Source organism: Lepidothrix coronata, unplaced genomic scaffold (genome assembly GCF_001604755.1).
Source record: "Lepidothrix coronata isolate B3197 unplaced genomic scaffold, Lepidothrix_coronata-1.0 Scaffold142, whole genome shotgun sequence".
Classification (NCBI taxonomy): Eukaryota; Metazoa; Chordata; class Aves; order Passeriformes; family Pipridae; genus Lepidothrix; species Lepidothrix coronata.
Window position 1 is genome coordinate 295155 of NW_016690322.1, and position 12390 is coordinate 307544.

Here is a 12390-nt window from a genome sequence, read left to right on the forward strand (position 1 = left end):
GTCTTGATGCTTGGCTTGGCTTGACTGCCTGCCAAATAAACAAAGGGAAAAGGAGAAGCCGAACTGGAAGGATAGTGGGTTACAAGATACATTATCTTTTATTTCCCTACAGTTCTCTTTGGTTACAGTACTTTTTAAAGGTAGGGAGCAGCCCTTATCAACTTGAAGACAGTCTTCAACTAAAGACCTGACTCTATAAACCCCCATCCTACCCTCACCTACACACATTCTTGCCCTTAAAACTGTCTTGGGGATCGTTACAAATTCATCTACCAGATTCCAGTTTGCATGTAGGAGCATTCAGAATCCTAAAGAGAAAGATCTGTTAAAGAAATCAAGCCAAGTAAAGGTTGCTTGAGGATATTTTTATGACCAAAATTCAACATTCAGAGAAAACATTCACTTCTGTTCTGAAACATGTAAGGAAACAATTCTTTTGATAGTTAAATAATTTATGCCAACAGAAAAAACTGACATAAAATAAAGCTAACAATGCTAATCTTGATTTTCTGATAATGCTGACAGTGTTCTGTGACAGCTTGGGAAAAAAATGAGTCTATGACTGAATCCATCACAACCTGTGGTGAAATTTTTTCACTTGCATTACATATACAATAATTTCTTCATTTTTGTGACTTATGATAGAAAACAGTGTCTAGGATAATATATAAAGCTGGAAATATGATGCCAGTAGCTAATCATAAGAGGCCTGATGTTCTGGAACAGCCTCAAATAAGACTAATGGAGCTAACAAGTCTGACTAGTTTAAAGACTGAGTTGGAGTGAAATCAGGCTGCAATAAAATATCTATTTGCCAGTGCTGAACATCAACATTACCATGCACTCACAGTTTTTCTCATGGTGAAAATCTGCTGAGTTTAGGAGCCTGATTTATTCTTTGCTTTGGAGTAAACAAGATCAGTAAGTAAGAAGAATCCATTCTGCAGCTTCAACAGTACAGAATGACTGCACAGAAGTGGAACAAAAGAGAAAAAAATAGGATGCATCTGTTCTTCAGAAGTTGCAAGTCACTATTTATCACTGCTAAAGAGCAGTCCTCTAATTAAGCATTATTTTCCCTAGAGTTTTACAGAAATTAATTAAGCGACTTTATCTAGAAATTCCTGAAGAAGCCACAACCCCCCCATCAGATTCTTTGCCATAGAGCTTTCAAACCCTCTATGGAGCTGATGAATGATGAATACTCCACAAAAATGTAAAAATTCCTTGAAAATCCACAAATACGTTTTGTGATTTCTTAGAACAAGGACTTGCATGTACACTTGAAAGAATGATGATACGTTGAACAAAATTGATATAACAGTATTTTAAAATTGTATTTTCCTGGTAGCAACTGGTTTGAAATACACTTTGTTAACTTTCAAATAATGTAGCTGTTAGTAACAAACGTAGGCATGTTGTTCTTTGAATGATTTATGCTACACTTGCTTTTGAAGTGAAAGAAACATATGCTTATGTGAATAATTTGGAGGAAACTATTTGTCATTTACGGATGTCTCAGTCTGAAATACTTGAATTCAAAGCAGATGTGCTACTATTTTGAAGGACTTGAGGGAAGTGAATTAATAATATTATTTCCAAATGGCTCACAGCTGATGTTCTGATGGCTTCATAGGGCTTTTTATTTAGAAATCATGTTTAACATCTGATTCCTAAGGAGGAAAACCATTTTTAAAGGAAGCAGCACTCAGGGTCCAGTGCCCAATGCAGTAAATAGGCTTGACCTTGATCTTCAGTTCTGATCCTGACTAAGTTTATCATCTTAAGTAACTCTATACCATGTGATGTGAGATCATTACCACCATAGCTAAAATCAGATGGGTCATTATCATAAGAGTTAACTATGGATAAAAGATTAATTATGTCATAATACATTCTTTAAAGAAATGCCTAAAGTTGTATCTTTATTACCTTTAATGGCATGCATACACACAAAATTAACACTTCTTTTTAATCCCAACTAAGGTAATTTTCCTGTTAATGATCTCATCACCAAATTTCTAAGCCCGATTGCCTAGGTAATATATTAGTGGAAGAATTTTGTGTATTAACTATTTTCCCAATCAATCTCCTTTATATTTGTAGTATATTCGAGATGTGTTCCTGGCTAATACTGCACACATACATAAGTGGTTCTCATCTGTCATGACCAAAATCATATATTTCCTGGATCCAAAAAATGTTACCGACCCCACTGTTTATAAGAAAAATATATAAAATACTAAGTTTTTGTCGTATTTAATAAATTCAAAATCTAATACTTTGTATAGCTTTCTGAGATTGCAGTAGATTTTTCTCTGTAACTAAATATTCTTGCCCTATTTAGCACCATAAGCACAGACCCAAGAAAGATCTGCCAGCAAGGGACAGTTGAGTGGAAACTGTATCCTGCTTGCTAGTTGTTGGCATGAGAGCTCTGGACTGAGCTCATGGAACAGCTGGGAGGGGGTTTTTTACAGTTATCAGAACAACGGCTGTGAAATGGGCCATATATTAAAATAAATGTCATTTTACAGAAAAAAAATCAGTTTTTTTGCAAGGTCAAGACCATGCACATTCTTAGGAAGCATGAGGAATTGTAGTTCTTGGATAAAGGCTTGTCTTTGAGACAACCAATGCTGTAATAAATTACAATATATGCACAATAATATTTACTGGATCACAAACATAATGGGTGTGATGTACAGAGAGAAGTCTTTAAGTATACAAATCAGTCTAATTAAAAGGATGAAAGAAATTAATGAGAAGTATAGAAGAGAAAAATAAATTAAGGTATGTAAACGCAGGTTTGCCCTTCATATCAGGGAAATGAGAAATCTGGTTTCCAGCCATGACATAATCCCTGATTACAGTGGTTTTCTGCTTTTGCAGGTGTAATGAAAAGATTTCCACATTCCCTGTTTAAATAAGCTTTAAATTCTGCCATAATTACATGTCTGCAGATGGCTAATTCAGTAGTATTTATGCAGCAAATGCTCTTTAAATAGTAAAAATTTACAAGACAACAAATACAGTCATTAATTCATGGCTATTACACGTATTGGTGATTCCAAAGGAAAAAACATTTCAATTGCCACTCATATAGATCGGGTGTTTTGAGTATGAGTTTCATTCACTTTATTGCACCTCCTCAGTATTAGGAAAGGTCATAATTCAGCATGATTATCAGTCATGAGAAAAATAATAACCGTAGCAGGAATTTGTAAGAGCATTATCAACCAGTAATTACCATTGATGTGTGCTGGGATAAATGTGCTGCTCCACACACAGATGAATGTTACAGATCCACTCTCCCAGAGGATGAAATTGTACCTGACTGGTCCAGAGAATGAATAACCACAGCACTGTTCATTCCTCCCACAGGGGCTGGGAGGACCAGGTCAGAACTCTTCCCGAAGTTGTCCAGTCCACAGAGAATGCTCATGCTGCTCAAATTTGTACTGCTGGGTCCATCAAATTAAATAGCTCTTAAACTTTCCTAACTATGCCTGTTCTGGGGAGCTGCACTGATAGGAAAAGGTATCCTGGGGAAAGCCTCTTGTGCTACTCAGAGTTTAACCCCAACAGTACATTACGATCCACTGAATGTGCAGATTCATGACAGAATCTTCTTCCCACTCCCTCAAATCCCATTTTGAGTGTCTGCACCATGTGAGTGAACTCAAAGTGATCTTAATCAGGCCTGGCTTCTGGGAGCTGCTCAAGAGAGGAGGGAGTTCCTCTGTTCTTCCACCCATGTTATACTCTCACATAGCAGTCAGGGCAATGTTTAAAAGGAATATAGTGAATAAAATACTTTTAGTCCACCTTTTATCAAGGGTGTTACTCCAGATTCTGTTAGTGACTTGGATGTATTAATTTGACTCAAATTATGATTTTAAACTGAAATTACGTGTGCCAAACACATTGTTGCATTTTTTTTTTTTAAAGAAAATGATAGCTAAATAACTGTTATTAGGATGCAATGTTCGGGATCTGTTCAGGAGTCAGATATTTCTTAGCTTGTAGCAACCTAGTTAAATACACATCATTGCTTGTCATGCTACTAACTAATTGGTTTGTCTCTGGGACTAGGATTAGAAATAATAACCTGATATTTAAGAATTGTAATTATATTCTTATGCATGCTTTTCTAATCAGGGGTGACCTGCAGAGATGACTCAGTCTACTCAATTTTACACTAGTGGTAAACACTATGCATACCAACTCATGATTGTTCCCACTTTTATAAACCCTGGTCACCAGACACACAACCTCTGTTTACAGAAGCATGTAGACCAAGAACCTAATCCTTCCATTCGATGTCTGCTACCAAACGCTGGGAAAAAAATTATCTTCTATGCAAGCATTAATTTCAGATTTACCAAGCTCTGCACTGCATTTTACATCTCCTGACTGTACAGAGCTGCCACTGTTCTCCTGCCTCATGAAACTTCTTTTTGCCTTTCCTCATTCTTGGAGAAAATATAACACTATACTGGAATATTTCTTGTGATTTTCTTGCCATTAGTATGTCATTAAGTGAGCTACAATGCAGCAAGTCTTGCTGAAAGTGCGTTGCTTCTTTGCTGAATATTTGAGGTTGTCATGTCTGACTTACACTTGCATAAACCACAGTCAGACTGCTCAAACATTGAAGAGTTCAAAGGAATAAGGTCGAAGAAAATGGGAGGGCACTTTGGGTGTAAAAAATACATTTGGACAAAGGCATATCAGACAGAAAGAAGGAAACTGAAGAACTGCAAAACTGAGAAGCACCAGTGAAGGATTAGAAAGGGAAACAAGTAATGCCATTATTCATAACTCAATTTACAAAATGTGAAAAATTAAAGAAGAAAAAGAGTTGCAAATTTTGAAAGATGCAAGGTATGGGGATCAAAAGTCAGATGGGAAATCACTGCTATGCAGTAAGACGAAAATTCATTTACTCTGACTGAATAGCAAAATCTGAGGTACCCTATTCTACAGTTCTTTCCTTCTACCCCAACATAATTCTAGCATTGTATTTACGAATTGTACATGGCAGATAATATGAGACAGAACATTATCTACTACTGCCAGCGCAACATGAATTATTTCAGTATTTCCCACACTAAGAATCATCAACACTGTATCAAATCACTCTCTGCTCCACATAATACAATGCAGAACAATAAAAATACTCCATGTGTTTGGTTCAGGTCAGTCAAAAAGGTCCCAAATGTTACAACAAAGGAGACAGGGATATTTTCTACTTGAAGCCATAAATGAAGAATTCAAAACGAAAAAACAAATTCCAGAGTTTATACAATGAGACAGAATTATTGTCTTCTGCAGAAACTCTGGGCTAGGGGTTTGTTTTATTTTTCAGATGACATTGCTCTACATGTTTACCCATGTTACTCTTCAAGATTAGCAGGATATTTGCATCTTTAATACTTGTCCTCTGTAAATCCAGTGAGCAGCTTGTTTACACATGGAGATTTAATAAGGTCTTTAATTTCCTACTAAATGTATCTGTAGAAACTAGACTCTTAGGGCATGTGTACTTTGAAACCTGAGAATTTGCTGCAGTTTACCAGCAAAGCAGAAATAAACCCAGCAGAATCTACATATGTCAGAAATGTATATAACAAATCTCAATCTGAAAGGAAAACATTTGTTCTGGTGAACAACACACACTTGAGTGGCATGAGATTAGCAGCAAATTACCTTTTTGTATGGCACTAAAAATATCTTTTGATTGTTCTTTCATTTTATTCAGGGTGCATAATCTATCTTTGCTTATTGCCAGTATTTTGCATTAAAACTGATTTGTTATAATTTTTTAGCCCAGTGAAGTGTTAATGTCACACTTGGGTATCCCTGATAAAAAGAAGTAAAAGGAAGAAGTTAAATTAGTACAAATGAGCAATAAAAACTGCTGGAGGTCTTTGTTGAAAACACAGCTTGCTTTCCAAATCCTTACTTTTCACCTACTTATTACTCAATTCACTCAATTACATCTATTAGACAAAGCACAATCACCCTTGCAACAATTCCATAAATAGTGGTGGCAGATGCACAGAGCCTTAATGGACAGGATAAACTTGGCACACTAAGAAAAAACTCTTAAAAGGAAGATTTTACATAAGCTGACTTTGATTCTTTTATAAAATTGTTAAAAGAACTGTCAGTGAGGACATAAGTGATCCTTAGGCAATGCTCCTCTAGGAGTAAAACCCACCTAACTGGAGCAGAAATGACAACCTGAGCCCTTGTGCACCTATTTTTGGCTTTGATTTTAAAGACCAAGGACACAAACCCTGATTTTAGTGACTCTTTTAGATTTGGAAATTTTGTTGGGAGCATCCCAGGGTATTCTAGGGAATCCTGCATACTTACTGCTACGAAAATTGGACATGGACCTGAAGAAACAGAACACCTTCAGTAAGATAGGACATCTGTCTTACTGAGTGTCCCGTGCCTGACACTTCATGAAGTCTTCTTCATTATCTCATTTCTCTGCAATATTATTATTCATTGAAGTGCTATGTATTTCAACATAGAGACAAGAAGCTCTCCATGTAAGTACCTAAGGAGTGCACACACAGACTTGACAGGTACATTAGGCTGACAGGTTGTCAGAAGCTGTAGGGATCAGTAAATAGAAGAAATACAATAAAATATACAAGGAACAGGGGGAACACTCTTACTCAGTCTAGGTAAACATAAGATTTGAACTCAGCATTTATAAACACCAGGAAGATACATGATGTCTTGCTGTCCATGATATTGCTGGTGTCAGGGTTTTGGTAGGCATTTTTGTAGAGGGAAAAGCATGCAGAAGCATGACAGTAGACATGATCAGTATTTATGGAATCTTTTTTTCTCTGTTGAGGCTGACCACCTCACTGAGCAGACAAAATGCTTGAGATATTTTTTTCCCCTGTCTGTGTACAGTGCCTAAACGTTTTATATGCCACTGTTGTGTAATCTGTGGTTATTACTACTAGTAGCAAAATATGATAATCAGAAAATATACAGAAATGTTTCACATTAGTATATATTGCAAGAGGGGAAAGCAAGAAATGGCTAGAGGTAAGAGACTAAATAAATCAATTTCTATTGATTTTTTCCATTAAAATAACGAAAAATTATAAATCCACAAAATTATCAATATTATGGCTATGTTATGAGAAACAAAGACAGATAAATGGAGAACATCAATAGCTATCCTATTCTGTTACTACACACTTATTTTAGAAATAGAACATCTACCCAGGGCTACCACTGGGAATCAAAGAAGCTCTTCAGGTACAATAAAACTCAGCGATTTTGTCCTAACCCCAAATCAAGTCCCAGGGTAACTTTCCCAGAGCAGGATAATATTTTTCAACCTATTATTTTTCATTCCACCTAAATTTCTGGATAAGACTAAAATACCCTGATGAAAGCTGTACTTTTATATTTCCAGCTCAGTTGGAAATAGAGTATCATGGGGAAAGTGTGCTATTGTCAAATTTTCAGTCCAATGTCATGAAGTTCAGGTAAGAAGGATAAGCATCGAAACGACTGTGTTTACTGACACTGTATTGAACAACCTGCCAATGTCAATCATGATTCAGTTTAGTCAAACATCCTGATCTAATTATAAAAAAAAGTAATGTGATTAATTTTACTGCTCGTTATAGATGAATAATGCAGAAATTATGCCCATATACTGCCCTATGACACTGACTGGAATGAGACATTTTTTTAAGTACATATATACAGTAAGAGACTATAGCTATGGCAACGTGTGTGCAAACCACACACACACAAAAAAAAGATACAGAAAAGATATATCAGTTCCCTTGTAGCGGAGAAGCACAAGTAACATTGCAACCTATCTCCTGCAATAAAGAAAAAAATCCACCTTTCTTTTTAATTCAAGTCCTAGGACAGAAAACACAGTATATATCCAGAGAGCTGTGAATTAGGATGAACATAAGCCTAAAAATGATGCCTAAAACTTCAGCAAATTTGTCAAGTACTTTGATTGAGGTTGAGAATATGAGTCCAAATGGGTATACAGGAAGCAATCATTTTTTCGTGAAGAATACGTCCTTTACTGTGCACACAAATTCTTCCTTCAGAAGGCTGTAAATTACAGTATTTATGGAATCTTAATGATCTAAACACAGTTGGAGCCTGAAGGTCAAGGCTGCAAACTGCATCCTAAATTTCTGTTTACAGATGAAGCACAGTATTTATTGCTGTACTGCTTGTGCTGCTATAGTTAAAGGGCTGCCAGCATTTCCATTATAAACCACTATTTCAGGGGTTTATAACTTGCCTATCAATCTTCTGACTGAGACGAAACATGGCATACAAGGTCCTGGCTATGAGACTCATTTTTTTGTTTGTTTTCTTTACCAAATTACAAAAAGAATAAGCTTAACGTTATACAAGCAAAAGAAAAAAAAGTATATCAGGTTTTTCAGGTACTTCTGGTGTTCCTGCAATACAATTATAGCTTCAGAACACAAAATATATTCATATAACTCCATCAATTAATAGAAAGACTTTCGATCCCTAAAAAGCGAAAGATAATCCAAATAAAGACATATGTTTAGATGTTGTTTTCCCCCTTTAATTAAGAAACTGTACTGTAGATTTTTGATGGCAAGAAAGGAAATGAGGAACCTAACATTGTCCTTGACTTTTTTATCTGTGTAGATTTTCCATTAAAGGTAACAATTACACACCTTGGCACAGTATAAACAGTGTATTCTTTTTAAATGAGTATCTAAATGATGATATACAAGGTGTCCTTTACTGTTATATATTCCAGATGACATTTGGTAAAATTATTCAGAGTCAGGTCAAAGTCAATGTTTTCTCCCAAACTTTGAAGCAACCTTATTGTCTACTGTTAAATCTTGTATCAAATGTAATTAAATCAGGAGGGGAACAAATACAAAATTTTCACTTCCACACTGCCAACTGGGAAAGTATTTCTGCTCTGCACCGAAGTACTGTGAAGAGCAGGGGATAAATTTAAGTCACATTCTACCTGCATAACTAGCAACTACATTTTGATAAATAACAAACCTAATACTGCAAACAGTGCAAGAATTCAAATATTAGAAGACTTAAAAACCCCTCTTATTGGAATCCTAAGTTTTGGCATAATTTATTTTTACGAGTAAAGAACTGGGCCAGATCCAACTATGTGCCCTTGCAATGCAACACAGACACATTACATTATAGTAAGCAGTTTTATGGCTCCTTTGCAACACCATACCAGTTCAGACAAGACAGACAGCAGTGCTAAAGCTGGAATATGAGACTTTATTTAATGACATTTAGTTTTATTTCTTTATGTTATAAATCCAGTCACAGCAGGAAGGAAGTAAATTAGCCCCTCCCCAAATGTAATTATTATATTTTCCTTATTATAGCTGTAGGGTTTTTTTTTTAATTCACTGACATTGCTGAGTTCCCCACAACTACCTTTCTTATTTTTTCCCTTTGCTTCTGTTAAAAGATGACTGCACTTGTTTTATGCCATTCCTAATGCTTGGAAGAATCTCTACTTCTACCATGTGTCTGTTTTATGTCTACTTGACACAATCACTTGCACTGAGATTTTTGATAATTTTTCCCATCAACTGAAACAAAGAACTGTTCTGTTACTTCAGTTAGTTCTGGTTGCAAGTGCATTTATATGCCAAAATAACACAGATACCTCATTCACTTTTATGTCCTGACTCTGGTCTGTCTCCTGTATATCTGTGTTGCCTTCCAAGCTCTATTTTTTGAGCATGCAAACCAGTTTTCCCTAAAGTAAAACCTGAATATGGCTTTAGGGACAGTTTTACCTGGGAATGCCCCCTAACGAGCAGCGTGGATGAGCCTTTGGGTATCTTCAGCTGCAGAGTCCTTCAAAATTATCCCAGCAGGCCTGGTGAAGTCAGACAGCCCACACTGCCTCCTGTGTAGCCCAGGGCACTCAGAACATGCCCTTGGGGTCAAGCCATGAAACTCCACACTGATGGGCTGCAGCGCTCAGACAGTTTGTACTGAAGCACACGGACACACATCATGACTGCTCCTGAGGAGCCAGAGCACCAGGCATTGCTCAGGGCATGCTTGGCCAATTCTTGTTTTTCAAACTTTTTTTAAGCTACTGATCGTTGTAAGTTCGTTTTTTTTTTTTCTTTGTAGAGGAATCGATGGTGAGAGATACAGAACTGACGTCTTTCTTCTTAGACAGTAAAAGATGGAATGACTACGATGTCTTAAAATCAACCTGGGTAGTGCAGCTGAACCTATATCAGAGATTAACTCCAACCACAGAAAAGCCATTATGAATAGTGACTGACTAAGGCCTCCTCATTCACTGCATGGTACTGCCTTTGACTGGTTGAAATGCATCCAAGAAGGCTGCTATATAATTAAATATGTTAAATAATGCTACAGAGTATCTTGTATAATTCTAGATCTTCAATGAACTGTAAAAAGTTTTAAATAAAATATAGGTGGAGCTTGTCAAGCAGTATTAGACTTCAAAATATTTTCTTCTTCTGGAAGCTTACTGTAGCGCCTAACACACGTATCTGTCATGCTGCCTGGGCTGCCATCACACAGTACATCTTGTTAGCAAAGATGTCATGACAGAAATGCTACAGTGCTGCATTCTAATGACCCCTTGTATTGTAATGAATTAATGTTTTCTGCAGAGAGGATGTGATAGGAAAAAATAGCTTTAATCTCAGATACTCACTGAGGTTTGGGTTTTTTTTTTAAACTATGACAGTTTTGCAAACCAAGCAACACTGAAAACCATTTTAGCTCAAGTAAAGAACGCATGGGACACCCCACCTGTAAAGTCCTGGAGGAGCTTGATGAACCAGGAAGCTTTTCTCCAAGCTTTGTAGCACATCATTGAGCATCCTGACTCTGACAGGAGCTCGCTCCTTGGGGTCGTTGGCCGGGCGCATCTCGTCCGACTGGAACAGCTCGGCCGTGTCCCTCAGACGTGAGGCCACTGCAAGCAACTGAGGAACGCCTACTTCATCACCTAGGAACAGCAAGAGCAAGACAGTTGCCAGTGATTCAGAGAACACCACTTATTATTCTTGCTTATAAGCCAAAATGAATAGTCCAATTAAAACCTGAGCCTCTTTTCCCTTGAGGGGTTTGTGATGGATCAAGAAAAGCCATAGATTATTCTGTATAACCTCTGATCCTTTTTTCAAAGATCAATTTGGGCTCTGATGTTTTAAGATCTAATAAGCTGTGAGGAATGATTTTGGGGTACAGATTGAAGTCTAGCATCGGAAAAACAGGCCCGCAGGAAGCAACGGTTATAAATCAGGAACTATATCATTTCCTTCCAAGACAGCATTTACTCAATGCCATTTGATGTTACTGCTGTAACAGTTTGAAAGCCTTCCATGAAAGTCATTCCATAATGACTGCTGTATAGAAAATTGTAATATGCAGTTTAATTGAATTTGATTGAATGTTTTAGAATCCTAGAGGTTAACAACAGTTGTAGAGGGGATTGAAACTGTTCCTCTTAATCACTTAAATTATATGCCAATGAGCAAAGTTTAATTGATATCCAAATGTATATTCCAATCCAGTCAGTATTTTCAAAACTTTTTAAATATGGAGTGTTAACTATTGCTTTGTTAGCAATCCTACACAGACACCAAAAGAATAAAAGCTCGCAGCCCTTCAGAGCACACTTTGATCTCAATATTTCCCAGGTCATAGTCCAGATAGAGGAATGTGAAATGTGAACTGGAACATTGTGAATGTGTAGTCTATTCCCACCTGCAGTGCAGGTGGAGAGCATGGCCTCCTTTCCCAGTGTGTGCATAGACTGCTTTCATTTTTACAAGCACATGGAGAAAAAAAGCAGAGTCTGAACCTGATATAAAGTCAAAAGTAATATCAGTCACCATAAACATTTCCAGGATGCAGAAATTATCCTAAGGCCAAAATTCACTTTGCCTATTGACAAGAAAACCAACTATCCTTAAATCTTTCAAATGATATTTTCATCAACATAAATCATGCAGCTTTAGAAGCTGAATGTAAAAATGTCAGTGAGTTCATTATCTTAGTGACTGAGATGATTAAGACAAGAAAGTGGTTCAAGTTAAATGAATGTTAAACTTCCCTGTCTAATAGATACATGGAGAAATCAAAAATATTAATTTGAGAACACTGATATGGTTTAAAATCAGTAAATGCCATGAAGCTGCTTACTCACACCTTCCCGCTTCCCTGATGGAATTGGGAGAATAATTTAAAAACCAGAAAGGTAAAATGCATGGGCTGAGATTAGGGCAGTTTAAAAACAACCAACCAACCAAACACAACAACAACAATAATAATACAGCATTGAAAAGG

General features: G+C 36.6%; 1 protein-coding gene across 8 annotated transcripts in view; it reads right to left on the bottom strand.

Annotated features, from left to right (window-relative positions):
* Positions 1-12390, bottom strand: part of NAALADL2 (N-acetylated alpha-linked acidic dipeptidase-like 2) — a 469384-nt gene that overhangs the window by 12028 nt on the left and 444966 nt on the right. For all 8 annotated transcript variants that reach the window (XM_017827775.1, XM_017827774.1, XM_017827776.1 and 5 more), the window contains one exon: positions 10849-11047. In XM_017827775.1, coding sequence (XP_017683264.1) covers positions 10849-11047 — 199 coding nt within the window. The remainder of the gene's footprint in view (positions 1-10848; positions 11048-12390) is intronic.